Here is a 27,206-nt window from a genome sequence, read left to right as displayed (position 1 = left end):
GTTGAATATGTGGAGGGGGAAGCAGGGAAGAGTTACCAAGGATGGACGACTGCCAGATGTATGCCTTGCATAACCAGACGGATTGGGTGCCATTCTTGAGAGAGTGAACGAACCCTGGAAAAAACTTGCAAGTGAAATAGGGAGGGAAAAGTGAGTCTGGGATATTTCAAAATAAGAAATGGTTATGGAGGGTGAAGAATGACTCAAAATGGCTTCAAGCCTGTAGGCTTAAAGAACTAAGAGAATAATGGAGCCGATGACAGATGAGGTCTTAGGCCAAAATGATAGTGAATATGTTTATTCTTCCTTTAAATTATTGAGAAGGCATTTGGGAATGTCTTGTGGGCATGTCCTGGGGCCATGACTGTAGCCATTGTTTGTGCTAGTGCTGTGCCTGTACAGGAGTGCTGGTCAGTAAGGAACCCTGGTTGGGAAAACACCAGAAAACCTAGTTTTTGTGCTACCCCTATTGTACAAAGTGAAGCAGTGTGGAGCTTTGCTCTGCTTCGGATTTAGTCACACCTTGGCTCAATAATGTCCCTTGCTTATGTGGTGCCTCTTCTCAGCATGGAGTGTTTGACACAGGCATTCTCCATGTTTCCAGGCCAACTTTATCATAAAGGTTTCTTTAATACTGTATTGTTAGTAACATAACTGTGAACGTCCAGGGTAACTGGTTATCAGTGGAATCATCCTATTGGTCTGAGTTTCCAAAGGTGTAAAACCACAGAGATTTTTGTGACAATTGCAGGAGGGCAACTGTTTCTCCATTACAGGACAGGGACACTGAGTGAGGTAACTTAAAAGTCACCACAAAACAAACCAACGGGTAAAATACAACCAGAGACATGGAACAAACTGACAGTGACCAGAGGGGAGGGGGAAGAGGGATAACAGGGTAAAGAAGGGGAAGGGTCTAGTCACGGAACATGTATAAAGGACCATGGTAATGGGCAACAGGGTGGGGACTGACTGAGGGAGCCGGGGCGGGGGCGGGGCAGGGGAGAATGACAGGGAAAAATTGGGACAACTGTAATTGAACACCAATAAAAAAAGTTACTTCAATATTCACATAATGTATTCAGTTGCCTTGGCAACAGGCATCATTATTATTAGCAACCTCAATGATTTCTATACTTGTTTCTCCTTCATGTGGATTAATTTTATATTCATGTTCCCATTATGTTATTATAACCCACCTCAAATCCTGCTAAAAAAATCTATTAGGACAGAAACCAAACAAACCCACCAACAGACAGAAAACAAACAAACAGATTGGCATCAGATGTATGACTGAATTTTGCAGGTGGTTAACACACAGGGAATTAGAAACTCTATTAACACTCACTGAGGAAAGCAGGGTCCTGAAATCGTCTGAGGTTTATTTTTGCCCTCTGTAACATAAGGGTCCAGGACACATGATCTTTAAAGTTCCCTCCAGCCCTGATAGTTTATCTTAACATATTTTACTTGAAAAGGTACATTTGCTGAGTCTGTTAGGTCTTATTAGGCCTTAGGCAAAGTCTTCCTTTTAGAAATGAGATTTCTATTCCTGGAACCAACCGTCCATCTATCTATCCATCCATACAATCAGGAAGTTTTCATTTGGTGCTTCCTAGCCCTGGAGAACTAGCTTTAGTTTACATCTAATTGGCAAGACAGGAAATAAACAGGCGAACAGATTAATATACAGAATAATTACAGACAGTGCTAGGTAGTACTGTGAATGAAAAAATGGGTTCTACGGAAAGTAATCTCACAGGATGCTCTCATCCTAAACTTCTAACTGGGCAGTTCATGCCCCAGATATATAACTTCTTTAGTGAGAGATTTTAAGCCAACCCTGTCTAAAAAGCACTAGGCGCACAACCATTGTCTGTGTGCATCTAGGGTTAACACACCTTTGAGATTCCAGAAGTAATACCCCTCGAAGGGAGTGTTAATCCTCAAGTGAACACGTAATCTTAACTACCCTGCAATCCGATCCCTGCCTTGCTTTCTCCCATCTTCCTCACGTCCCCTCTTGAATTTCCAATGCATAAAAGAAGCTGCAAAACTGTTAGTGTCTGAAGAAGCATTTGAAGTCTTGCTTCTGGCATATGTCATCAGTTTGGCTCAAATAAACTCTTGTAAATATTTATTCTCTACAGGTTTGTTTGGATGTTTCTTACCTTGACAGTACAAGCTGGCAAAAGCATTGCAATGAAATTGACAAAAGGGCGCAAATGGAAGCGTGGCTGGAAGAGATGTCTCTAAAGAAATGATATTTAAGCTGAGAAACCATGCGTGGGAAGGGCCACGAGAAGAGTACAAAGGTAAAGTCGAAATCAGGGGCAGGGGACCTGCGCAGAGACTAAGTGTGTGGCAGGCAGCACACTGAATGTAGAAACAGAGAGGAGAAGTGAGTGATCCTCTAGGTAACCAGACATTAACGAGATTTGCAGACATGTAACCAAGTACATTTTTGTTATTGTTGAGAATATAGTTCTTTTTCAATAAAAATATGTAATAGGTTCATTCCTGTTCCTTTTATTTTTAAAAAAGGTTTTATTTATTTATTTTTAGAGAGAAGGGAAGGGAGGGGGAAAGAGGGAGAGAGACATCAACGTGTGAGAGAGAAACATCATCGGTTGCCTCTCTATCCCGGCCAGGGACGTAGCCCAGCCCTGGGCCGCGGCCGGGAATGAACCAGTGACCTTTCGGTTTGCAGTATGATGGCCAAGCAGGTGAGCCACACCAGTCATGGCCATTCCTGTTCCTTTTTAATGAATTGATTTTTAATTTTTTTGTATGTGGTAAACATGGATAAAAATAACCCATATGAACAGAAGCTCTCGAGGGTCCTCATTTATTTAATAGGGTAAAGGAGTCCTAAGACTAAAATGTTTGAGACCTACTGGCCTAGGTAACTCCCAGTGTCTGATGAACTAGCCTAATCCTTATGGTCCAGGCTACACACAGCTCACAACTCAAACTATCTTCCTCTCTTCACTCGTCCTGGGTCCGGGTCCGGGACTTGGCGTGGCGCGGGCTGGGGAGCCCGGCGTCGGACCCGCACTGGGATGGGTTATCCAGGATCCTCCTAAGTCCTGACCCCCGCCACCCCGCGTCCCCACGGCCCAGCCCCGCTCCTAGTTCCCAGACACCCCAGACCCCCACTCCGTACCCGTTCCAGCCCCCTCCTCGATTGCCCCGGCCCGCCGCGCTCCTACCCGCCAGGCAGGCGGTGGCGTCGATCCACTTGAGCAGCTGCCCCGCGCTGAGCTCTCCGCGGGGGTTGGCGTGCGCCGGCTGGATGGCCTGGCTCATGTGCACCTCGCGGGGCCCCGGCCGCGCCATGGCTGGGCCCGGCGTGAGAAGCCTCTCGGTGGCGTGCGCCCGGCCCGCACCGGCCCGCCGGGATCCAAAGGGCACCTGCGGCGCCGCCACCCTGGCCGGGCTCCCGCTCCCTGCCTTCAGTGCCGGCAATACCGCCCCGGGAGTAGGGCGAGGAGGGCGAAGGCGCACTCTCTTCTGCTTCAGAAGCCAAATCTGGGGCGACCGCGGTTGACAGAACCTCTCCCTAAAGGGGGGAGAGCAGCTCTTAACTCAGGACTGTGCAGAGAATTAAATGAGATAACGTAGGAAACTCAGAGCATGTGCCCCTGTGTTTGGTAAGTAAATAAATAGGTCCGAAGAACTTGACAGGTGACAGAAAGTTAAGAATTGATTAGTTAAATGATGTCCAGGGAATCTATAACTTTTGCTTTAGAAGCTAATTTTAGACTTCCTTTCCTCCCTCCCTCCCTCCCTTATTTCCTCCCTTCCTTCCTCCCTTCCTTCTTTCCTTCCTTCCTTCCCTTCTTTTTTTCTTCCCTCATTCTGTTCCTGGCATCCCCCCTCCTCTCTCCTTCTCTCTCTTTCCCTGGCTGTTGACTGCTGGATAGAATGTATACCCATGTCTCAAGCCTTCATTCAAAATCCACCTTCTGATTCTTAACATATAATGACTACAAATAACCCTTTGTTGTTAATCTATCATTGTGTTATGAAATCACCACCCCTCCTCCCCACCACCAAAAGAACAAACAAAACAACTGCGGATTTTTGCAGGTACATCAGAGCCACTCAGCAAACTAAGGCAACCTTTTGGTTTTAATCTAGAGAGTTGATGATTAGAAACTGTTACCTCATTACTAATGATCCCAGCAAATCCCAAGAGAATCTCTACTTTACAGAAGACAAAAATCTAGAACGTCAAATGACAATTTTCATTCTCAGTCTTTAGCACATAAAAACTACTACTTTCTAGAGCTGAAATCAGTGGCTTTACAAAGCAGTTCTCATTAAGGAAGGGGACACCAGAAAACCACCCACATATAATAGATTCACAGATGTCATATTGCTAGGGGCGGCTTCACCTGGGAGAGCATTTATGAGTGAAGAAATGGAAGCTTGGAGGGCTGAAGCAGTGTGCCAGGCATGCAGCTGACTTGAAAGCAACAGCCAAGGTAGTAGATCCCCTGGCTTACCTCGGGGCTTCGGACTGTCGGAAGCAGCTGACCACAAAACCTAAACGACCCCAGCCCATGTGTGGTGCTTTTGCATCCCTGTGCAGATGGCCTGCCAAGCTCCAGCCTGGAAACATCAGAATGGAGAGTCTGTTAATTTTGCTTTTCCTTTTAAAAGTTTGTTTTATTTTATTGTTTATGAAAGAGAAGAACTAAGGAAACATGAAGTTGATAACCTTCAGGATCCTCTCTAGGTAGGTCTCCATCCCATGTAACCATAAATAAAGAGTTAGGTGCATTCAACCAGGCAAGCATGAAGTTTGACTTCTATAAAAAGCACAAAAATAACTTCTTTTAAGCAAACAAATGAAAACTTAGGCCTCCAAGATGGTCTTCATGTAGTTATACACTTATTTCAATGACAATGTTACCACTCATATCACTTTTGGCACATCTCTTTGGAAAATATCTCTAGAGTTCTTAATATCATTTTGGCAGATTTTTGTTCAGCAAATATTTACTTAATCTACCGATAATTCCTTGCGAGACACTTATTCATGTTGGGCTTGGCCACGTGATTGCTTTGAGTTGGAGTGTGGGGAAGTAAAAATGTACCAGTTCCAAGTCTAGCCCTAAGAACAATATGTTCCTGTCCTTGGGAATGTGTGACCTTTGTCATGAAAAGATTATATGCCTGAGTAGCTGCCCCATCGGCAGCTGGGTGCCAGACTGAATTCACATTTTGCAGAGCCCCGCTGCTCAACCTGCAGACCTGCAGCCTGAAGCTGAGCCACCAGCAGACATGCACTCTTGAATGAGACATTACCTACTGTTGTATGTCACTGTGACTAGAGGTTGTCTGTTACACAGCAATAGCTGACAGTTACAGGCATGCATTTTATTCATTAATATTTTAGGAAATGTATTAAGTTATTGGAGATAGAGTTTGTGTTTAAGTTGGGTTGTATTATTTGGGGTAAAAAAACAGTGACAAAGTGGTAATATTATGTATATACTCCTATACTTGGTTTCCTGTAAACTTCAAGAATGTCAAAATTGTTTTAAGCATAGATGTGAGAAGTTGGTTTTCCACAGTGATTATCTGGAAGGGGCACAGCTTGTATCTGTATATGTATGTGAGGGAGTTTGATCAAAAAGTAGACACAGTACACAAACACACTATTGTGTTTTCTTATATGTATTATCTCCTATTTAGATGTCTTTGGGTTATGGTTTCATATCTTTTGTTGGTTTCTCGCTAATTTCCATTTTAATAGCCTCAGCCTAACACTACTATTCTTATGTTTTTCTGAATGGTCTCTTTTTCTCTTGCACAATGAAAATGTCATTTTTGCTATTATGTTTGAAGAAAAGGCTTCCATTTTCCATTTCTGTTTAGAGATATCTTTTGAAGATGAGCAGAATGTGAAGCCAGCTTGATTTTAAAAGGTCGTGCACAAACGCAGGAGAGCTGATTGGGGAGAGAGGGGAGAGTGCAATAATGAGAACATCTTTAGAATGTTGGAGTGGGAAGGGAACTAGACAGTCTGACCCCTCATTCTGGAGAGGAGGAAATGAAGTGTCTGGTCTGAGTCACGCTGCGAGGTAGTGGGTGGGCTTTGGAAAAACTGAGAACAAGGAGCACGAAATATAAGACGAGAGAACAAAGTGCTCCCCCCAGAGACAGACCCCCCAGCACAATTTTGAGAACAAGCAGTGTATCTGGGAGGAAACGGCAGAGAAGCATGTGTAGGGGAGGCAAAGTGTGGTCCCCAGACCAGCAGCCCCAGCTTTACCTGGGAGCTTGTTAGAAATGCAGAACCTCAGGCCCCAGCCAGACCTACTGCAGGAGAATCTGCATTTTATTAAGATGCCCAGGTGAGTCACGAGCATGTTACATTTTGTGAAGAACAGCCTCTCAGAGACACGGCAGCTGGATTTTTGTCCTCCAACTCCCATCCTCAGTTGATTAAGGACTGCTCCCTAGGGTCTTAGCTCCCAGCACTCAGGCTGACTGCTGGGGGAAGCAGGCTTTCAGGCAGAGCTTCACCTCGGTAGGACATCAGGACACCATCAGCTTGCCACGGATGCCAGAACGGTGAATGCTGAAGGGATGGGTGCCAACGAGGCAAAGAGCCGTGATACTTCCACTGTTCTGAACATCATTGGCAACTGGGACCCTTTCATTTTAGGAGATGAGACCCTGGCAGAGGACTGGCAACTCAAAGTATTTCACGCCAAAATATTTCTATGTTTGGAGTCCATAGCAGTTCATGAAAGAAGTACTTTAAGGGATGCTAGATCTTTGCCCATTTGAGTGGTCTGGAATGAGCTGTCAGGCCCTGTGTCTCTCAGACTCTGTCTCCACCTTTGGAATAGGTTAGGGAAGGTGTCAGGTCAATGGTTTCAAATTCAAATTGAAATTTAGATGGGAGTGGTTACAATTTAAATGCAGAGCTCCTAAGCAAACATTCCAGAATGGGCTTTCTTCTGTTTCGGTTGGCAGGGTCTCTCCCTCTGCTCTGCCCCGACCCTACTCTCAGGATGGCTGACCTCCGGGAGTGGGGCTGTCCCATTAGCACCAGCCCTTCCTGTCTGTCCCTGTGCTCCCAGTGGCCCTGGCTCTCAGACACGCCAGCATGGGACGTACAACCCCGGAGTGACCCAGTGCGTGTGCTGCGCAGCACCTTATTTTATTTGAACAAAAGCCACTGTGCAGAGTCCAGTTTTTTCACTTTCCCAGGTTTGCTTGGCCCCACCTTCATGCCAGGCACTGCTCAATGGGGTCCCCTGGCTGCCACCACCACTGCTGGTCACTGTACTGAACTATACCGATTCTTTTCAAATGCTGAACCAGCCTCATAGCCCTGAGATAAAGCCCTCTTAGTCATGGTGTATAATTCTTTTTCTATACTGCTGAATTCTGTTTGCTAATTTTTGTTAAGGATTTTTATATCTACATTTTTGAGATATATTGGACTGTATTTTCTTTGTCCCCCCCTCCTGTTTTTTTCTTTCTTCCTTTCTTTTACTCCCCCCTGTCTTGGTTAATCTGGAACAAGTCTTCACTTTCATGACCTTGCCCCTTTGAAGGTTACAGGTCAGTTGATCCTCAATTTGGGCTTCCCTGCTGTCTTATCACAATTCGGTGGAACTTATGCGTCTTCCGCAGGGATATTAAGAAGATTCTATATTCTTCTTCGTGCATCTTATCCAGCGGCACACAATTCATTCTGTCCCACTTTTGATGTTCATTTTTGTCATTTCATTAAAGTGATGTCTTCAGGCTTTTCTCCTGAAAATTTCCCTTTTGGAATTAATAAGCATTTTGTGTGGAGGTGCTTTGAAACTACATAAATACTCATTCCTGAGGAAATTCTTGATTGATTCATTAATTTATTTTTATTTCCATGGGCCCATGGTTTCTTATTTTACTCAATGTTATTATTGTTATTCATTCCGATCCTGAAATTGTTCCCAGTTGGGTCAGAGGGAGCCTCCTCAAGCTGGCTTCTGTGTCCTGTTGACATGTCTCCATCATTCTTTTGTCGTTCTCGTTTTCCAGTATAACCAGATGTTCCAGTCTCATTTTTTTTTCTATCCCTGGAACTAGGCATCCTAATCACCAGAACCTGTGAATATTACTTTATATGGAAAATTGTAATTAAGTGTCTGAGAGGAGAAGCTTATCCTGAATTGTCCAGGTGCACCTAAATGCAATCACATGTATCCTTGTAGACACAGAGGAGAAAGTGCACAGAGAAGAGGAGGAGACAAGGATTGGAGTGATGTGGTCACAGGCTAAGGAACACATGGAGCCACCAGAAGCTGGAAGGACAGGGAAGGGTTCTCCCCCAGAGCCTTTGGAGAGTCTTTGGGCAGTGTGACCCTGCCTACACCTTGGTTTTGGACTTCTGGCCTCCAGAATGGTGAGAGAATAAATGACTGATGTTTTAAGCCACCCAGTTTCTGATAACTGTTACATTAACTCTAGGATACTAGTATACTAGTATATTGTAGAACTCTGAGTTCAGATTGACACATCAGTTCTCATCTTCCACTGCAGGGTGGATCCTGTTTCTTCTTCTTCTTCTCCATATTTCTTATTTTATTTTGTTTTATTTATTTATCCATGAATGTGTGTGTGTGAGAGAGAGAGAGGATGAGAGAGAGACATCGATTTGTTGTTCTGCTTATTTATACATTCATTTGTTGATTTTTGTATGTGTCCTGACTGGGGATTGAACCCACAACCTTGGAGTATCGGGTTGACAGCCTAACTAACTGAGCTACCCGGCTAGGGCTCCTTCCCCATATTTCTAATTCCATTTTCTGACAATGAGGGGCCTGGCTTGTATCATGCTTAATAGACTGCCTTATTTGGTCAGCCCCTCCATGCCTACTCAGTCTCTCACCTCCTCCACATCCTTGTATCTAGGCAGGGGGTGGGGGAGCACCCTTCTCACTGACTCAGGCTCTGGAGCCTAGTGGGTCTGTGTCCTGGTGCCTACCTCCCCACTCTGGGGTGCCTCCTGCTGGGGCACCCCATGTACACACCCTGCTTCACCTCCCCAAATGGCCTTAGGCTTGCATTGCTCAGGAAGACAAGGGAGAGAAAGGGCAAGGGGGAGAGGAAGAGGAAGGCCCTGCTGGATTGTATGCCCTCCCCCTCAACCCTTACACCCTATGCCCACCACGCCGTCCTGTCCACCTTGGGTGACAGGCGTGCCCACCCACAGAGGTACTAGAGTTGGCCTGACCCTGTAGTGAGGCCAAACCTGTGGCGTATGTGACTGAAGGGCACAGGCCTTGCACGGCAGCGCAGTGGGCGCCGGCGCCCACCGAGCCGCGCTGCACCCGAGGGACGCGGCAGGTCTTTCCCCACACAGCCGGTCTGGTTCCTGGGAGCGGCGCTGGCAGGCTAAAACCAAGCTGGGGTTTTGATTCTTTATTTAATTTAAGAAGAGACATTTCTGGTGGCAAATGGATAATATTTATCCCCATTAGATAGGCACCAATCTGCCCTGAAGAAAACTTCAGATTAAATTTTAGGGATGAAACAAGATTAGTCCTGACACGTATATAGATCCTCAAAGAATGTACAATACCTCCTCATAAAACAACCTAAAAATTGTTTTGGACAAGTTTGACACTTTGTAAAGAGTCTTTATGATCTGTGGATGATAATATACTGCCTTAAATTTTATAATTGCTTAAATAAGCATTCATTCATTCATCTATTTATTCAACACAGATTATTTTGAATGCATGACATTGACCGGACACCTGGCTGAGCATAAGGGAACTCTTCGATTGGTGGGGAGGGCAGATGGGCAAATCAGCAGTGAAACGTGACAAGGGCATAGCAAAAGACGCAGTGCACAGTGCCATGGGGACACGGAGAGGCGCGGCTCTCCTTCCCACGGCCATCCCCACAGTCTTCACCACTCTGTCAGTCAAGTAGCAGCACCTAACCACCCTAAGTGAAGGAAAATGCTCTGGGGCCCCAATTTGACTAGATATGGAAAATCAGGCCTGACGGTGGGCAGGAGCAAAGACTCGGCTTCAGGGCTGGGAAGCACGGCAGATGTTGCTTATGAAGAAGATCCTGGTATGGCCTCGTCCCTGCTCCTTCCTTCCTTGTGGAACTTGGTCAAGAGTGAAGAGTCTCAGGAGACAGCACCTACCTGACTAAGCTTAAGTAATGTGTCTACCCATGACCCTAGGGCTGGGGAAGGGGCGGACACAGGGAGGGGTGCAATCTGTTCCTCAGTTTGAGCAGAGATGAGACAAGTGGCAGGCATTACCTTCTCACTAAGGTTCAACACAGTTATTTGGGTGAGAAGTTATTCCCCGAAAGGAAATTGAGTTCTAGTTAGGAATGGAGAATGGAAGCTAGACACATTTCAAAAATTACCAATGACTCGTGTAGAGCATGGGAAGACTACGGGGAAAGGCTAGCCTCACCTGAAAGTGGATACTTCGGCACTTTCCAATGACGTACACAAAGAAGTCTTCCCTATTGCCTTTCTTTTTTGCTTTAAGACCATTTGAGTTTGGTTATCTGTCATGTGTAACCAAAAGTTATGAGATCCCTCTACAATGCTCGCATACAGTTGCTGGTAGTATTTTATTTCCTATAAAAATATTAATTTCTATTTATTTTTTCAATCTCTGAGAGATTTCAGTGCTGCTCATTTTTAGCTCATATCAGGTGAATAATCCAGCTGATAATATCTCACTTAAAAATATTTATCGATTTTAGAGGGAGAGGGGAAAGGGCGGGGGGGGAGAGAGAGAAACATCAATTTGTTGTTCCACTTATTTATGCATTCATGCATTGCTTTTTGTGTGTGCCCTGACAGGGGATTGAACCCTCAATCTTGGTGTATTGGGAGGATGGTCTACCAACTGAGCTACTCACCTGGGGCTATATTACCCTTTGATGTTAAATAAATAATTTTTTCTCAGGAAGATGGTATACTTTTATAATGATGTTTGCTTGTACCCTATGTATATCCTAATAAAACAAAGGCAACATTATATTCAAATGTCTCTTTCTTATAGCAATTTTGAAATCTGTGTTTTAGTCATGTAGCTGACTGCTAGAGATGCAAAAACCTACCTAGTCATCAGTGTGCCCTCAAATCAAACAACTGGTCAGTCACCACCAGGTCTCGGTGCACAGGCTTGCGGGGGTGCTGCGGGGTGCACCAGGCAGCATCGGACAGATCCAGGTCCATTCCTGTCCCCGTGGGAGACTAAAACAGTGACCCAACTTTACAGTGTCACATTATCCTGAAAGGCTTTATGACCATGAATTTATTCACAAGAGGTTCTGCATGGGGTTGGTCACTATAATTATAATTTTTAAACAAGAAAACTGAGGTCCAGAAGTTTACCCCAAGTTGCCCACCTAATTAGTAATAAAATCTGAATTCTTAAGTAACTTTGCTTCTTCATGCATATGCCCAAGGTACTAACAGCCCTTGCCAATCGCAATATTATTCAGATAATATTTAATAATGTCCCAGTAACCATCATAAAGTATTTAGAAATAAAATTTTCCCATAATGCAGATATGGATTTTTAATTTGGTATTTTTTCTCTTAGTTTTATTACTTGCAGAGAAAATGGGGGAAGAGAAAAGGTGGGGAGGTAAGTAGTGCCAGCTGACAGCCGTTTCTCTGAGCACTGCCCATTACTTAGCGTGAGAAGTGCTATGCCAGACTGTGGTTCAATTGATAACATTTCCACTGTCTTAACAATTGCTTTTTACTGTGTGATTGATCCCCTCTGTACAGTTTAACAATATTCATACTCAATTAAAAATCACTTCACATTTGATGTCAGTATTTGGTAGGTCAGAAAAATGTTGGAACTAATACAGATAAATGTTTTGAGAAATCTTAGGAAAATTATTTTTCCCACAACTCTGTCACATCCGCTCCTAGAGAGAATGACGGACAAAGCCTCACATACCAAGGGGCGTAACAATGAAGCACCATTTCCTTTTTATTTTGTTTCTTCTCTCATCACTTAGACTAGGTCAGACTAGGTCAGAAGAAGTTTGGAGATAAATGACTACTGTAAATTAATCTCTCAAAACCCTAATGTGAATGGGAATGTTCAGGACCCACTTTAAATGGATCCTGAATGCTCCCTCAGCAAATCCTGAGGGCCCACCCTTTGACGAGCCTGCTCTAGGGGCCAGGGAAGCAGCAGCACGGAAATGGGCAAAATGCCCTGTTCTCAGAGAGCTCATGTCTGGTCAGGGGAGGCAGAAATGGAACAGAATAAAACTGTAAATCTGTGTGCATTTGTGAGTGCACATGTGTACGATACTTTGGGGGGAAAATAAAACAGCGAGGGGTGGAGGCAGGGGCATTGTGTAATTCACACATGGTGGTTAGGAAAGGCCTCGCTGAGAATGTGACTCGGGAGCCAAAGTTTGAAGGAAAAGGAGGAGAGAGAGAGAGACAGAGAGAGAGAGAGAGAGAGAGAGAGAGAGCGCAAGCGCCCTGAGGTCTCTCTGGGGGAGAAGGCAGTGTCTCTAGGACTGTAGATTAATGTTCTCATCCTCCTCCTTCTGGCTGCATGGCAGGATTACTTGTCGTATCTCCTTGAATGTGAATGAAATGAAATGGAATGTGAGCAGCGGTGGGCGGAGAGCTTTAAGAGGCGGGGAATGATTTGTTGTGTTCCCTTCCTCTCAGCCAGCAGAGTTCCACATAGAAGAGGCTCCATCATGTGGCATCTCAATTAGAATGGCACAGACCGGAGCCAATGTCTGACCCATGAACTCTACGTTTGGGGACAGTTTGGAATTGGGGCAGCGCCTGCGTTATTCTAATGTAACAGTGTGCTGGGAAAGGGAACAGCATGTGCGAAGGCCTGTAGGCAGAAGTGTCCCTGGCACGCTTGGTACAGCACAGATTCCGTGTGGAGAAGAGCGGGTGGGGGGCCCTGAGATAATGTCAGAACAGTAATAAAGGGGGAGAGAGGTTGTGTAGGGTCTTCAAGGGCATTGTCAGGATCTTGGCTTTTAACCCGAATAAAGTGGGGAATGGGAGGCTTCTGAGCAGATGAATGACATGACTTGTATTACATCACAAAAGGATCGCCCTGGCTGCTGTGCTGAGGGTAGATCGCAGGGGACAAAGGTGGGAGGAGCAGTTAGGAGACCATTGCAGGCCATCTTTACGAGTCCCTCATAGAACACAAGGGTCTGGGAAGCAGGGGACGGAAGCAGGAATGGAAATGTGTGATTCCAGCTGTTGAAACTCTCTAGGTTTTGTGGATTCCCAAATGGGAAAAAGTTCTACTTTGGACTGAGCAAGAGTCCTGGTCACTTCAGGTTCCTTGTAGCAGGAAAACCAGCAGGAAGAAAAAATATCACCATCCCGGCAGGGCTAGCTGACAAAAATACATCTGGCGTGCAGCGATCCGCAGAGCATCTCCCTGCCCGATTTTGGTGGTAAATGACCTGGGCGGTAGCCGTGGCCGTGAAGGGTGTGGGGAGCAGGGATGAACCAGATCTCTCGGGGTCAAGGGGCTGGTTCACCCACCAGGTAAACCACCTAAACCAGTAGGGGTGCTAGTGCAGGGTCCTCTAGAATGAGTAGTTGAGGAGGGTGATTATTAGCAGCAGTCACAGTTCTGAAACCAGACGCAGCAGTGGGGCTACAGTTTGTCCCACTTCTTACAGATTTTCTCCAGGAGAAAAGACCAGCCAGAATATTGGAGCAGCTACTCCAAGGTGGTCTGACTTACACTGTACAAAGCAAGTGGGTCTGAGCAGGGGAAGGGGTGAACATTAGTGGATTTTGTGGTGTGCTGTACAGATACAAAGATACAATCTTCAGAACCCACACATTCATTTCCCCGTCCGCCGAGACTGACCCTTCTCCTGGGGCAGCTCCCCAGGAATTGCCTTTGGTAGAAGGGAACTGCCAGGCTTTAGTCTTTGCTTCCTCTCTGGGGCGGCAGTATTCATTGACTGGTTAATTTGGAGAGTACAGAGGCCTGGCCGGGCCATCTTTGAAGAACACGCCTGGCTTAGACTGTCCGTGGGCTTGGCTGAGGTCTCTGTTGCCTGTGTTCCCCAGTTCAGCCTCTCCGCTGCCTGGCCCTGCTCCCTCCCTTCTGTGATGGGCATAATAATGGCCTCCCAGAGGTGTCTGCTCCTGCTCCCCACATCCTGTGAATGTGTTACCTTACAGGGCAACAGGAACTTTGCAGATGTGATTAAGTTAAAGATTTGTAGATAGAGGGATTACCTTTGTTGAACCCCAGGTAACCACCAAGGTGCTGGTAAGAGAGACTGGAGGTTAAGACAGAAGATGCTGTGCTGCTGGTTTTGGAGACCGTGGAAGGGACCAGGACTCAGTAATGTAGGTGACCTCTGGAAGATGAAAAAGTCAAGAAAGTGGATTCTCCTAAGAATTACAGAGGGAATACACCCCTGTCAATTCATTTAGACTCTGATGTCTAGAGCTGTAAGAGGATAAATTGCACTGTTAAGCCACTAAGTTTGTGGTAATTTGTTACATCAACAGTAGGAAACTAACATCCTTCCCTTACAGATACTGTATGGGACAGCACACTCGAAAAGCTTCCTGCGTACAAATCTTTGCTCAGAGTCTGTTCGCCAGGGAATAGGCCACGTGTCAGATTTGATGTGGAGAAAGGACCCCTCGGGGGATCCAATCAACTTAGTGGCCAAAGAGTTTTAGGTTTCTCCAGCTAAACACAACTGGACAAAAACCTACATGTGACCTTGCCCTCTGAGTTTGGGATAATTGTGTTATGCAGTAATAGTAACCTGTACAACGAGTCTGCGTAGGACATATTCACCGACGAGAATCATTGCAAGCAAGCCTGTCCCTAAAAATCGAGGATCTTAGAGCAAGAGTCCAAATGGAGACCCACACATGTCTAAATATTTAAGATTAGAAGTGAGCAAATTGTTAAATAAAATATATTCTGTCCTCCCATCCAAAAAACCCCTACATTCATGATGACAAAATAGAAAGTTGGCAAAACAGGAAACACGACTGAATTTAATTTTCTCACACATATCTGTTCTGTCGATGGGCCGGCGGTGTTTGGATGAGTAGCTGTTCATTTGCAGAGCCTCACGCAGCTGCTACGCGCCGCTGTTGCAAACACTGCCCTAATTTCCAAGCATCTCCTGAGTCAGGAATTAGAACGTGGAAAAAAAAGAAAAGGAAAGAAAAAGGAAGACAGCTGTCCTGGGAAATACCTCGGTATGCAACAGAATCTATTTTATACATAACCGTCTCCCAGTAAAGTTTTGTCAAGTGAATTGATTTCTCTTCACCTACCTGCGGAATCCTCCCCTCACGTTCTCCCTTACTCTAAAACAGAGTTTATTGCTGACTCTGAAATACCATGAACCTTTATTAAATTATGATACAGCCCCTTTTTGATTGAGGACACAGGGCAAGCAAGGTGGAGAAGCAGTTCCCTGGGGCCTGGACAGCATTACCCGTCTGAGTGGATATTTAGGGTTAAAGATGGTGCTGGGTTGGTGCCGAGTGTCAGATCCCAAGAGGCAGAGTATCTCCTCTGGTTTAATAAAAATCTGGGGGACTGTGCTTGTGATACGTAGAGCCCTTTAAAGTGTGGGATGAGAACAGGGGCCCCCTTTGCCGTACGGGTACTGCCTCTTCTTTTTTCCATGATACAGGGGGAACAGTGGTAGGAATCTAACCATGTGGGATTTTATCCACCTCCAGCCCCCACACCCTCAACAACAAACACTGATGAGTCTGCAAACTTACTGTCGAGTGATTCCCATTCGGCCATTGTTTTTATTCGTTCATGTGTCAGATACTGTTCTAGGCACAGCAGTGAGCAAGGCTGAGTTCCTATCTCACAGAGCTCGCGTTCTAGTGGGGAAAGGCCAAAGATCAACACAAAAACTAGTAAGATAATTTAGCATAGAAATAAGTGCTATGAGGAAAATAAAGCAGGAAATGAGGTGGGGGCAGGTGACTTTAGCTAAGGGGTCAGGGAAGAGCTCTCTGGAGAGGTGGCGTTTGGGCTGATAGCAGAATAACAGGAAAAGGCAATAATGTGGGTACTGGGCAGATTAGCTAACTGGATTTCTTGATATTAGAGGGTTAAGAAGAACCTCTTATTAAAAATGGTTATTTAAATTTTTTTATTAAAGCATGGTTGGCATACAATATTATAATAACTTCAGACGTACAAACCAGTGGTTTGACATTTATATACATTATTTGCGATCACCGCACTGAGTCTAGTACGTATCTGCCACCGTGACGTTAACACTGTATCATCGACTATATTCCCCTGCATCACCTCTTCAACTCCAAACCCCACAAATTGGTGCAGCCCCCATGGATAACTGTATGGTGATTCCTCAAAAAAACTAAAAGTAGAACTACCGTATGATCCAGCAGTTTCACTTCCAGGTATGTATTTGAAGAAAACGAAAACATTAATTTGAAAAGATTTCTGCACCCCTATGGTCACTGCATCATTATGTACAATCGCCAAGACATGGAAGCAATCTAGGTGTCCATCAACAGATGATTGGATGAAGAAGATGTGGTGTATACGTACAATGGAACTTGACTCGTCAAAAGAAAAGAACCACTTTTTAAACTTCAATACTTGATGACCATGCTTCTTTGGCCCACTTTCCGGATATAGTCTATAGTGTAACAAGCAAAATGCTTCATAGTTTTGGATCTTCCATCACCTCAATGATAGAATACAGATGTGGAATGTGTTGTGATTAGACCAAATCTGCCCTGAATTCAGAATATATCCTACAAAACATACTGCATCCATAGAATCTTTACATAAGCTACTGTTCTGTTTATTTTTCTCAAATTTCAACACAGAAATGAAAAATTGAAAATCTTTCAGACTTTTGATTAACGTTTTTCTAACTGATTTTAATATGAAAGATTTAATTTACCTTGGTAAGTTTCTGAAAAGTTACAAAGTAGCTTTGTAACTTGGTAAATCAAAGTAGAACATGATTCTTGGAAACCTTAGTCCTATATGTGTCATGAGAGTTTTACTTAAAGATACTTAAAATTTTAAGTTTTTAGTCACCTAATGTACCTTATTGAAACAGAGCAAATCTTTAACATTTTTCAGTTTGAACAAGGAAACTTAACAGTTGGTTTTAAGAGAGATATGATGCATATTTTGGGATTTTCATTTTAAAGATTGTATTTATTTATTTTTAGACAGAGGGGATGGGAAGGAGAAAGAGAGGGAGAGAAACATCAATGTGTGGTTGTCTCTCGCACACCCGCTAATGGGGACCTGGCCTGTAACCCAGGCATGTGCCCTGACTGGGAATCGAACCAGTGACCCTTTGGTTTGCAAGCCAGTGCTCAATCCATTGAGCCACACCAGCCAGGGCATATTTTGGGATTTTTAAATAAGCACTAAATATTTTATTCATATAATAGAGTCAACCCAATAGTTGTTTTTCCTTTAACATTTTCTAATTATAATATTCATTATATTTTGTTATTATTAGTAATTATAGCAACATTTATTGTTATATATGCCAGATAATATACAAAGTGAATTGTATGCATTATTTCATGTAATTGTCACAGGATTGGTTAAAGGTACTATTTTATTCCTATTTTATATTTGATAAAAATAAGTGCAAGTTAAGTACTTTGTCCAAATTCACACGATGTGAATGGAGGAACCAGGAGTCGAACCTGAGCAGTGTGACTTCAGAGTCAACCTAATGCTGGGGGTCATGACAATACTTTTCTCGATATTTTGTACTATTTTATTTATTATGCTTTATAATATCATGATTACATTATTATTTTCAAAATTAATCTAAAATTAATTTCATCCTTAGAGTTTGTTTTCTTAAATAATTATAACTAGAGAAATTCAGTGTAGTTTATGAAAATATTTTTGTTGTGAGATGACACTTTATTCTACAATGCACCCCAAATTGCAGGACACAAGTACCACTGAGACAGATAAATGCATGTAGAGAACAGTGAAATATAAAGAATATAATTTTAGCCCTTTTAAGAACTCTTCATCAATAAAACCCAACATAAGGAGCTTTTCTGTTTCAAAACAATTTAAATTATATACATGAACTATAGCATAATTCTAAAAACATAGTCCAAGAAAATACAAAACTATATAAAACTGTGAGTTCAAATATGAAAACAACATATATATGTACATATGATTTGTTGAATCTGTACAGATTTGTAGAGTGTATCAAATTAATTATAGTCTAATTCAGGACAAAATGAACACCAGCTAAGGAAGAACACCCACAACAAATCATAGAGTGAAATGAAGACTTTAAAAATGTCTGTCAAAGGATTTATATCCAAAATCTCCTAGATGACCAGAGGACCTGCCTTCCTCTTTCCCTACCTCCAAGCTATGTAATATTCGGTTCAGTCTGATGCTAACCATTGCATGGCTTATTAAGACGCTGGCCATTTTAATTAATACTTTTTCATTACATTTGCTTTGCTGTGACATCTTATTTCATCACTGTGTCTTCTAAATTCATATTCTAAACATTTAAGATACTAAAATCTCTTTACTGCATCAATGTATTACGGTAGCTTTCTTCCCACAAGGGGACATTTAGAGTTCTCTTCGGATGAATGAAATAGTAGACAATCTCCACCAGAAGATGGCTTCATAAAAATGTATTCTTATGCTTTAAAATACCTCAGCTCTTTAAATATTATTAGCTACTCATGAGGTCAGAGTTTTAAAGCTTAGATGCAATGAAGTTCAGAATGTAGCGGAGGGGACAAAAGTCAGTCCTGTAAAGATGTAGGCATGTGATTTTAAATTCTTGTTAAATATGTGAATGGGCTTAAAGCATTGGATGGGGAACATATTTAAACACATCACTTCCGACTCTCATCACCTGTTAATTGCTTCTTCCTTTAAGAACCTAAAACTATCTCAATGTTGATATTATTAGACTATTTCCCTGGCATTTTCAATGAGAACTGACTTAACACAGGCAAGTGAACTCAAAAACAGTGGTTAATTTTCAGAAAAATTAGGCCTCCAAACTTGTTCCTTTTAGAAGAAATAAAAAGATTTAAAAGTTATCTTTTCAGATTGTTTCTCTATATCAGTACAATCTTTTAGCTTTTTATAAGATCTCATTTTGACATTAACAGTGTTTGATATAGCATTAGTAGTAGTACTATCAAAATGTAACAGCATTAGGAAGAGGTATTTTATCATTGTTACTTCCTTGAGAAGTTTATGGTGCTTAGACATTTTCCAACTCCATGTTCTTATTTTAGAGCTGAGCAAAGCAAGGCTCAGAGAACACGAACACCCTGTTCACAGTTGGACAGGGGCAGCAGGGCTGGAGCCCGTGTGTCCTGTCTGATGATACTCTGGTCTGTCACTCTGTGATACTATCTAAAGTGCTTCTAATAAGAGGTTTTTTATTTCTTAATTTTCAAAGGTTAAATATGTCTCAATAAGCGAAAGTAATAAAACTTTGGAAGTCAGTGTCTGAGTTGCTTTTCTTTGTTCGTTTTGGCTAGAGATTACACACATTCCTTATTGGGGATATCTTCAGTTTTCTGTTTGGGGGCACTCAAATTTTTATGTTTTGTTTTACTTATATGTAAAACTTGAAACCATAACACTCCTAGAAGGAAACATAAGAGGAAAAGCTCCCAGACATTGGTCTTGGCAATGAATTTTTTGTTATGATGCCAAAAGCATAGGGTATCATCAATAAAAACAAAATAACTGAGATTATATCAAACGAAAAAGCTTCTCCACAGCAAAGAAACAATGAACAAAATAAAAAAGCAACCTACGTAATGAGAGAAAATGTTTTCAAACCATGTATCTGATAAGGGGTTAACATCCAAGATAAAAAAGGAACTCCTAAACTCAAAAGCAAAAATACATAACCCAATTAAAAAGTGGGCAAAGAACCTGAATAATCATGTTTGCAAAGAAGACATATAAATGGGCAACAGATATATGAAAAAGTGCCCAACATCATTATTCATCAGAGGAATGCAAATCAAAACCACAATGAGATCTGTTTCAATGTCGCTTATTAAAAATCAAAAGACAAGGGTTGACAAGAACGTGGAGAGAAGGGAACCCTGTACACTGCTGATGGGAATATAAATTGGTACATTATGGAAAACAGTATTTAGGTTCCTCAAAAAATTAAACACAGAACTACCATATGGTCTAGCTATTCCACCTTCAGGGTGCTTAACCAAAGGAACTGAAATTAGGACCTTGACCTTCCCGCAGACCTCAAATTCAAAGGCCCCTTCACAGGTGCAAATCTTAAGTTGTGAAATCCATCCGGTGGAAAAGTGTGTTTCAAAGGGTGGACTGCATACAGCACCTGTCCGTCCTGCGGAGGCCCCACGGCGGGATCCCTGAGCCAGGGCTGATTGTGACTGCGTCAGTAATGCTGCAGCCTTTTCACCGTGATCCCAGTGACGAGAGTGAACACAAGTTTACGGTACAACGTTGGCTCCAGCAAACATTTCAGATATGGACACTGTGTGGAAAGAGGCAAAATCCCATGAGTTAATGGATTCTAAATTGGGATGTGTTTTTGAAATGCCCAATGAAAATGATAAATTGGATGATATGGAACCTGGGAAAGTTCTGCTGAATGCATCTAACCAAGATGCAAAACCGCACAGTGTTCCACTCAGTGCCACCGAAACAAGGAAACTCACGGAGCGCATGAAAGACTTCAGGGAGAAACGATGAAGTTGTCAGGAAAAAGTCAGCACCTGAGAGATGAAGGCGTGAGGCTCAGGAAGGTAGCACACTCGGATGAACCTGGATCAACCTCAGCTGTGTCCCTCGGAGAGAATGTCACGGGTCCTCTTCCTTTACTTCTTGTTGTAATCGCCGCCGTTTTCCTGGGTTCTTTCTAGGGAAATTCATCTTGCAGAGCGAAGCGTGCAGAGTGCTGTTTCTTTTATTTTCTCTTGACCAGAAAAAGTATGTTTACCTGCCCTTTCACCGGTAGTATGGCCGTGGTGAGCTGTGTGTGCCTACAGATCATACAGGCTTTGCCTTTAATGGTCTCTCAGGGTTAGAAAACAGTGAAAACACACGGTTCAGCTGTGTGTATTACCAGACCATCACTAGCAGGGGGCAGTTGTACAGTCAGCCCCTTATTTCATAAATTCATAATAAGGAATTGTTCTTTGCAGTTTTAATAAAAGTTCAAGAACCATTCAGTATGTAAATGTTATTTTAATAATCCCTTTAAATTTTAGCTATTGCTGTTACCTCTTGAAATATGATTTATTTAGATTGCTAATCCCACTCACTCAGGAAACGCCCAGAGCAATTCTGTGGGGAAATGGTGCCTCTTACAGTGTTAATTTTCTCCTTCACCTTTGCTAATATCAAGGTAGAATTTTTCTTATCCCTTGTGAGGCAGTTGTTGACTGATTTTCATCCTTATAATTCTGTCCTATGGTATTTTACATAAATGTACTATTAAAAATTACGCAAATTTTCTTGTTGGGCAAGCTAGATTTCCGTTGATCAAATAATGATTGGATAACAATTTCTTCATTGACCTGTAAGAGTATTTTCTATGTGTTCTATTGTGACAGGAAAATAGACTTCTTTTCCCCCCTTTGAAGTTACAATCCCCACCCCCCTACCTTAACCCATGCTCTCTGTGTTAAACATGGCTTGAGAAACTCATCTCTGTGATTCAGGCAGAAGCTGTCAAAATTTCAGCCCCAGGAAAAAGAGTGTTGTGCTCAGATAGGGTAAGCAAATGGAATTCATTTGAAGGCAGAGGAGCCAATTCTGTAAATACATTTCCCAGGTCCTTTGCAGTGAGACTCCTCCCCTGGCCTCATCTCTTCTGGATGTAAAGGTCAAAGAAAACTTCCCACATCCACCTTCATATCTCAGTGCACTAGCTAAATGTCTCAGGAGAATAAAGATTTCCTAACGGGAAACTAATCTTATAATTTTGTTTGCATTCCACAATAGTGCAGACCGTGTTTTCCATTTGAAATAGGTCTACATACAAACATCCTCAGAAACCAGTTTTTTTTACATCTGACTGATTTGTCTTATAATTAAGAGTTTGAAAAAAATTTCCATATACTCTTAACATAATCACTGAAAACATAAATTAGTAGCCAAGTAACTAAGTAAGGGATGTCTTGAACTCTAAGCACATTCTGAATATTTGTTTTTTATCTTTTAAACAAATGGTAAAATCTAAATCTAATTTATGAGATAAGAAAGCATATACTCTAAAGAGTTTGAAAGTTGAAATAATTAATAAATCAGTATTTGCAATATATACTATACTCTCTATGTCCAAGGCCAAAATTACTTAGGTATTTTTCACAACTCTCTTTTGGTTAAGTTTCTAGATTTCCTATTCTATAAATCTCTTGTGTATAGATTTTTATGCCAAAAAATAGATTTGTAGTTTTTTAATTGTTGGCATTTGCATCTAAAAACAGTTGGAATCATGTAGCTTATTTTGACAAGCAGAATAAAGATTGCCACGAAGAGATCAATAAAATTAAGCTTATAGGACACATTTTCATCTTGAGCAGGAAGAAATCCCCCACAATAGGTTAGGAATTAATGGTTTGCTTTTAACTTCTGAAATTTATGTAGCAGTCCGTGATTAATCACGTATCTTGGTAAAGCCAATTTTCTACTCATGAGGAGTAAGAACATCTATTTGTGCAACTGAAATGGAAAAGAGATCTGGTTTAATCATTTATCTGCTCCCAAACTCTTTAGTTGGACAAACTCGTACATTTCCAGGTTCACCTTCACGCACAAGTGGGATGAACAGAACTTTGTTTCCTGGGGCCCCGTGCAAGAGCTCGAGTCGTGGTGAACTGGATGAGAAGCAATACTACCAAGTAAAGCAGAAAGATATTTTTATTTTAAATAGATTTCAAATGAACACCAAAGTTTTTGGAACATACTTGTATACTTTTCCAACCTTTATTTTGTGTTTTCTGAAGTGCCTGCTGCCAGAGCAAAACAAATATTTTCTGGTTACTTGAAGGAAAGAAATGTAATAGTTACTCATTTTTACAAATACATAATTCAGTAACTCTTACACAGAAACATGCACATCTTTCTAGAACTTGAAAACAGGGTGGTAAACACCTTTCCAAACAAGGCTTTAAATCAACTGGGAGGTGGAGTAACCAGAGACAGCTTGCCAGACTTCTATGCGCCCTGGACCACTTCCCCCTGAAGATGATTTAAGAGGCTCGTTTTAGAGACACCCAGAGCATGAAAGTTCTACAGAGATTGGGCTTTGAATGCTTGACATTCTAAACTGAGCTGCTCCGAACCACGTAATTCTGCACTCAGAAATCTTTCAGGAAGATTGTCATTTTTGAGAAGAGCGGGCGATTATTGTGCTGCCTATGTCACATGGTATTTTTTGATAAATAGACTAAATTTTAGTTTTAAATATTTAAAAATTTAAAACTTTTGTTCTTTTGCAGCTAGCTTTCCCTTTTGCTTTATTAAATGCTGAGCTTAATTATTTCTACTTAAAATTTTTAACTTTCATTTTTCAATTACAGTTTACATTCAGTATTATTTTGTATCCCTTTCAGGTGTACAGCATAGTGATTAAGTAATTGCTTACTTTACCTAGTGTTCCCATGATGCTTCCAGTGCCCACCACACATAGTTACTACAGTATTATTAACTATATTCCCTATGCTGTATTTACATTCCTGTGACTAACTACCAATTTTTACCTAATAGACTAAAATAAACTTTGATGACTCACTATTGAGAACTTGGTTATGGTGTGATTTTTGTGGAGAGAATCATCTTAGAAATACTGGAAGTAAATTTACTAATCCACCTATAATACAAATTAGATATGAATCCTTTGTTGATTTTAATTTGGTTATTTATTCAGTTCAATAAATTTCTTCTTATCAGTGGCTGTTATACTGAGCATTTCAACTCTTTTTTTGAGAGTATGCATCTTAAAGCTGAGGACTGTGAAACAAGGAAGGGCCCAGGATAGAAGAAGCAACAGGAGATAACCCAGGCAGGGCTGCACTGGCTCTCGAGAAATGTCACCAAGCCCTCATTATATGAAATGTTAAAGGGACTTATCTAAGAAAAAGAAGATAAAAAATATTAACAGTAAAATGACAACAAACTCACAGCTATCAACAACTGAACCTAAAAAAAGCAAAAACAAACTAAGCAAACAACTAGAACAGGAACAGACTCACAGAAATGGAGATCAGATGGAGGGTTATAAGTAGGGAGGGGGAGAGGGTAGAATGGGGGAAAAGGTACAGAGAATAAGCATACATGGTAGGTGCAAAATAGACAGGGGGAGGTTAAGAACAGTATGGGAAATGGAGAAGCCAAAGAACTTTTATGTATGACCCATGGACTTGAACTAAGGTGAAGGAATATTGGTGGGAGGGCACAGGACAGAGGGGAATAAAGGAGAGGAAAAAATAGGACAACTGTAATAGCATAATCAATAAAATATATTAAAAATAAAAAATAAAATAAATTTAAAAAATTTATGGGAAGGAGTGAGCCAAGGAGGAGGTGTTGTCGGCTCACTGGGAGTCAGAGAAAAGAAGGCCTTGGAGTAAGGTTCGGGGGGGTTAGCCTAGAATGAGCTGCTACTCCTCTGGTTACAAGTTTCGTGGGGACCCGTAGAATTTAAGGAAAAAGAAAATTTACTCCAAAAGAAGATTAGAGTGGGCATGCCCCAAGGAAGGTGCACCTGAGCATTTTAATTTTGAATTTGGATATTAGTTAAAGATAGTCCCAGGGTGACATCGATCTGCAATTGACAGTATTTCTATTTTCATTTAACACATTCATGTATGGTTTACATTTTTTAAAGGGTTAATTGCATTCTCTTTTTTCAAATAGTGTAAGTTTAGCTTTATGGGGTTTTTTTTCATTAAATCAAACAGTTTACCTAGGTGAGTACTTGTCAAATAAAGATGGAGTAAATATATAAAAATTTAGGTAGTAATTGTTCCTTGTAATAGCATGCTGAGTTCTCAAAATTTAAATTCATATCACTTTAAGTGATTAATAACGTGTTCTGTTAAAACAATTCTGAGGCCATTAAGTATGTGTACTACCCCTCCCATCATTAGCGAATGATGATTTACTTATTAAAAAAAATGGTGAGCGCCAGAGAAGACTATGCAGAGAATACATTTGACTTTCCAATTCTTAAACTTTTTCTCTGAAAAATATTTACACAGATGAGCAATCCTGAGTACTTTTATACAACCCGTACTAATTTATGTCATATGTGATAGCTGAAATTACATTGTGAGCATATTTAAAAGCGCTTTTTTCACGTGACAGGACTAGATGTGAAGAGTGTCTTCCCCATTACCATCAAGAATTACACGCTGTCAGATGCAGAGACGCAATCTTGGGAGGCAATCGGAGATGGCTGGACACTGAGAAACGCAGCTACAGCCAAGCGAAGCCCAATGTGCACTTCAAGGGAGGCTTTGCAAATGTGTGGGAAAGCTACACGTTTGTATGTGCCATGTGTATTGGCTCCAGATTTTCCCAAGGAGTGACACCACATTTCTCATCAGACAATTTGTGGAGCGAGTAAACTTCTGTAATTTCTTTTATTTAATTTTTATGCCTCATTTAGGATAAAGTTTCTTTACTTTTAAGAATACATTGAACTATGAGGACAAACCCTTGATTATTATTCATCTTGTTTGGGGCTGGGGATGCAGACAGACCAACTCCCCCCTTCATTTTGAACTCTCACACTGCCATCTCGGTCACCAAGAGGAGGTAGGGTGGAATTCAACTAATTCTGCTGGCTTCTATTTATCTGTGCTGCTTGTGCCCAAAATCTGCACAATGTGGCTATTAATAACCATTTCTGCACTATTTAGAAATGGTTCCAGAAAAGGTTTTAGTTATATGACTTCTACTTATTTTAAATTCAGGGACTCTCCACCTGCCTTGCTACCTACCCTCCATTTCCCAGAAATACAGACGCCTTTGCCTGACGAGTTATTTGAGGTAACCTTTGGCTCAATAAAGCATCTGCCGTTGAAATTTACAGTGTTTTCTTTTCTCATCACAAATGTGCTCCATCACGAACTAGAAGATCCCATTTGGATCAAAACCATAACTACAAATACTTAATACTTAAATATTCTTAAATACTGTGAAATCAGTATTGGAAGAAGTGATTTATATATTTGAAGCATTAAGTATATTAAGTATTTGAAGAAATATATATATATAGTATCTAGGATGAATTGTAATTAAAATTATAGGCCTTCCTCCTCCTATATTCTTTGTTTCAATATATTTAGAATAAAATAATAAAAATCCAAACAGTTCGCCCATTTCTCACACCCCCTGCCTCTCGCAACCACCAATCTGTTCTCTGTAACTATGACTTTTTTTTTTTAAGATTCTCCATGTAAGAGAGATCACACAGCATTTGTCTTTCTATGTCTGACTTATTCCACGTATATTCTTGTTTATCCATCGAGTAGCATGCAGAACCCTACATCAGAGTCTTCGTTTGGGCAACGGCAAGCTGAGGCAACCATGTACAAATCATCAGGGAGATGAATGTACCGAGGAGAAGCATAGTTTTGCATCAATTATCTGCATAATTGCTTCAGATTTCTACATTATGTGTAAGCCTTTTTGGAATAAAATATCAAACTTTTCTCCATTAACAGATATCTGTTTGCTAACAACATTAGTTATTTTTTGGTATTCAAAGTTTAGTTATCTGAGCACACAGAGCCAACCACTCAGCGTGGCCTTTTCTTAAATGCATTCACGTTCTTTTGTATTGCAGACTCCTGGTGTTTATGTAAGGCATGGTGTCTACTTCAATTATATACACAGATGTCCACATTAGTTAAACTTTGATTTACCATTCAGAAAATACAGAGGGAGGCAAAAGTAGGTTTACATTTGTTTGTAAAATAATACAACAATAAATAACAATACAAGAATAAACTGTTTCATGTACTCAAAACTGCAAATCTACTTTTGCCCCACTCTGTATTTATGCTAGCTTCAAATGAACAACTTCCCTTACTTGTTTGGTAAGTGATAAGACCGAAGCTAAAAACTAAATGAAAAGGGTAGAAACTAAATGAAAAGATG

The 27,206-nt window shown here is 41.5% G+C and overlaps 1 protein-coding gene, 1 long non-coding RNA gene and 1 pseudogene across 3 annotated transcripts in view; 2 read left to right on the top strand and 1 right to left on the bottom strand.

Moving 5' to 3' along the window:
* The window catches only part of ACOT12 (acyl-CoA thioesterase 12), a 48,578-nt gene extending 45,005 nt beyond the window's left edge, over positions 1-3,573 (bottom strand). The window contains exon 1 of one of the 2 annotated variants that reach the window (XM_053912169.2): positions 3,213-3,573. In XM_053912169.2, the coding sequence (XP_053768144.1) occupies positions 3,213-3,339 (127 nt within the window). In that variant the 5' untranslated portion in view covers positions 3,340-3,573. The remainder of the gene's footprint in view (positions 1-3,212) is intronic. The other variant, XM_024563538.3, reaches the window with a different exon arrangement.
* On the top strand, positions 3,550-8,439 carry LOC123480076 (uncharacterized). The gene is made up of 3 exons (XR_006655938.2): positions 3,550-3,653; positions 4,389-4,744; positions 8,229-8,439. It is a non-coding gene; the product is annotated as an uncharacterized lncRNA (long non-coding RNA).
* Positions 8,440-13,471: 5,032 nt separating this feature from the next.
* Positions 13,472-25,630, top strand: LOC112307479 (vesicle-associated membrane protein-associated protein A-like; annotated as a pseudogene).
* The last annotated feature ends 1,576 nt before the right edge of the window (positions 25,631-27,206 follow it).

This window comes from Desmodus rotundus, chromosome 1 (assembly GCF_022682495.2).
Source record: "Desmodus rotundus isolate HL8 chromosome 1, HLdesRot8A.1, whole genome shotgun sequence".
In the NCBI taxonomy this organism is placed as follows: domain Eukaryota; kingdom Metazoa; phylum Chordata; class Mammalia; order Chiroptera; family Phyllostomidae; genus Desmodus; species Desmodus rotundus.
The sequence above is the reverse complement of the archived record's forward strand: the minus strand, read 5'-3'. Positions and strand labels throughout refer to the sequence as shown.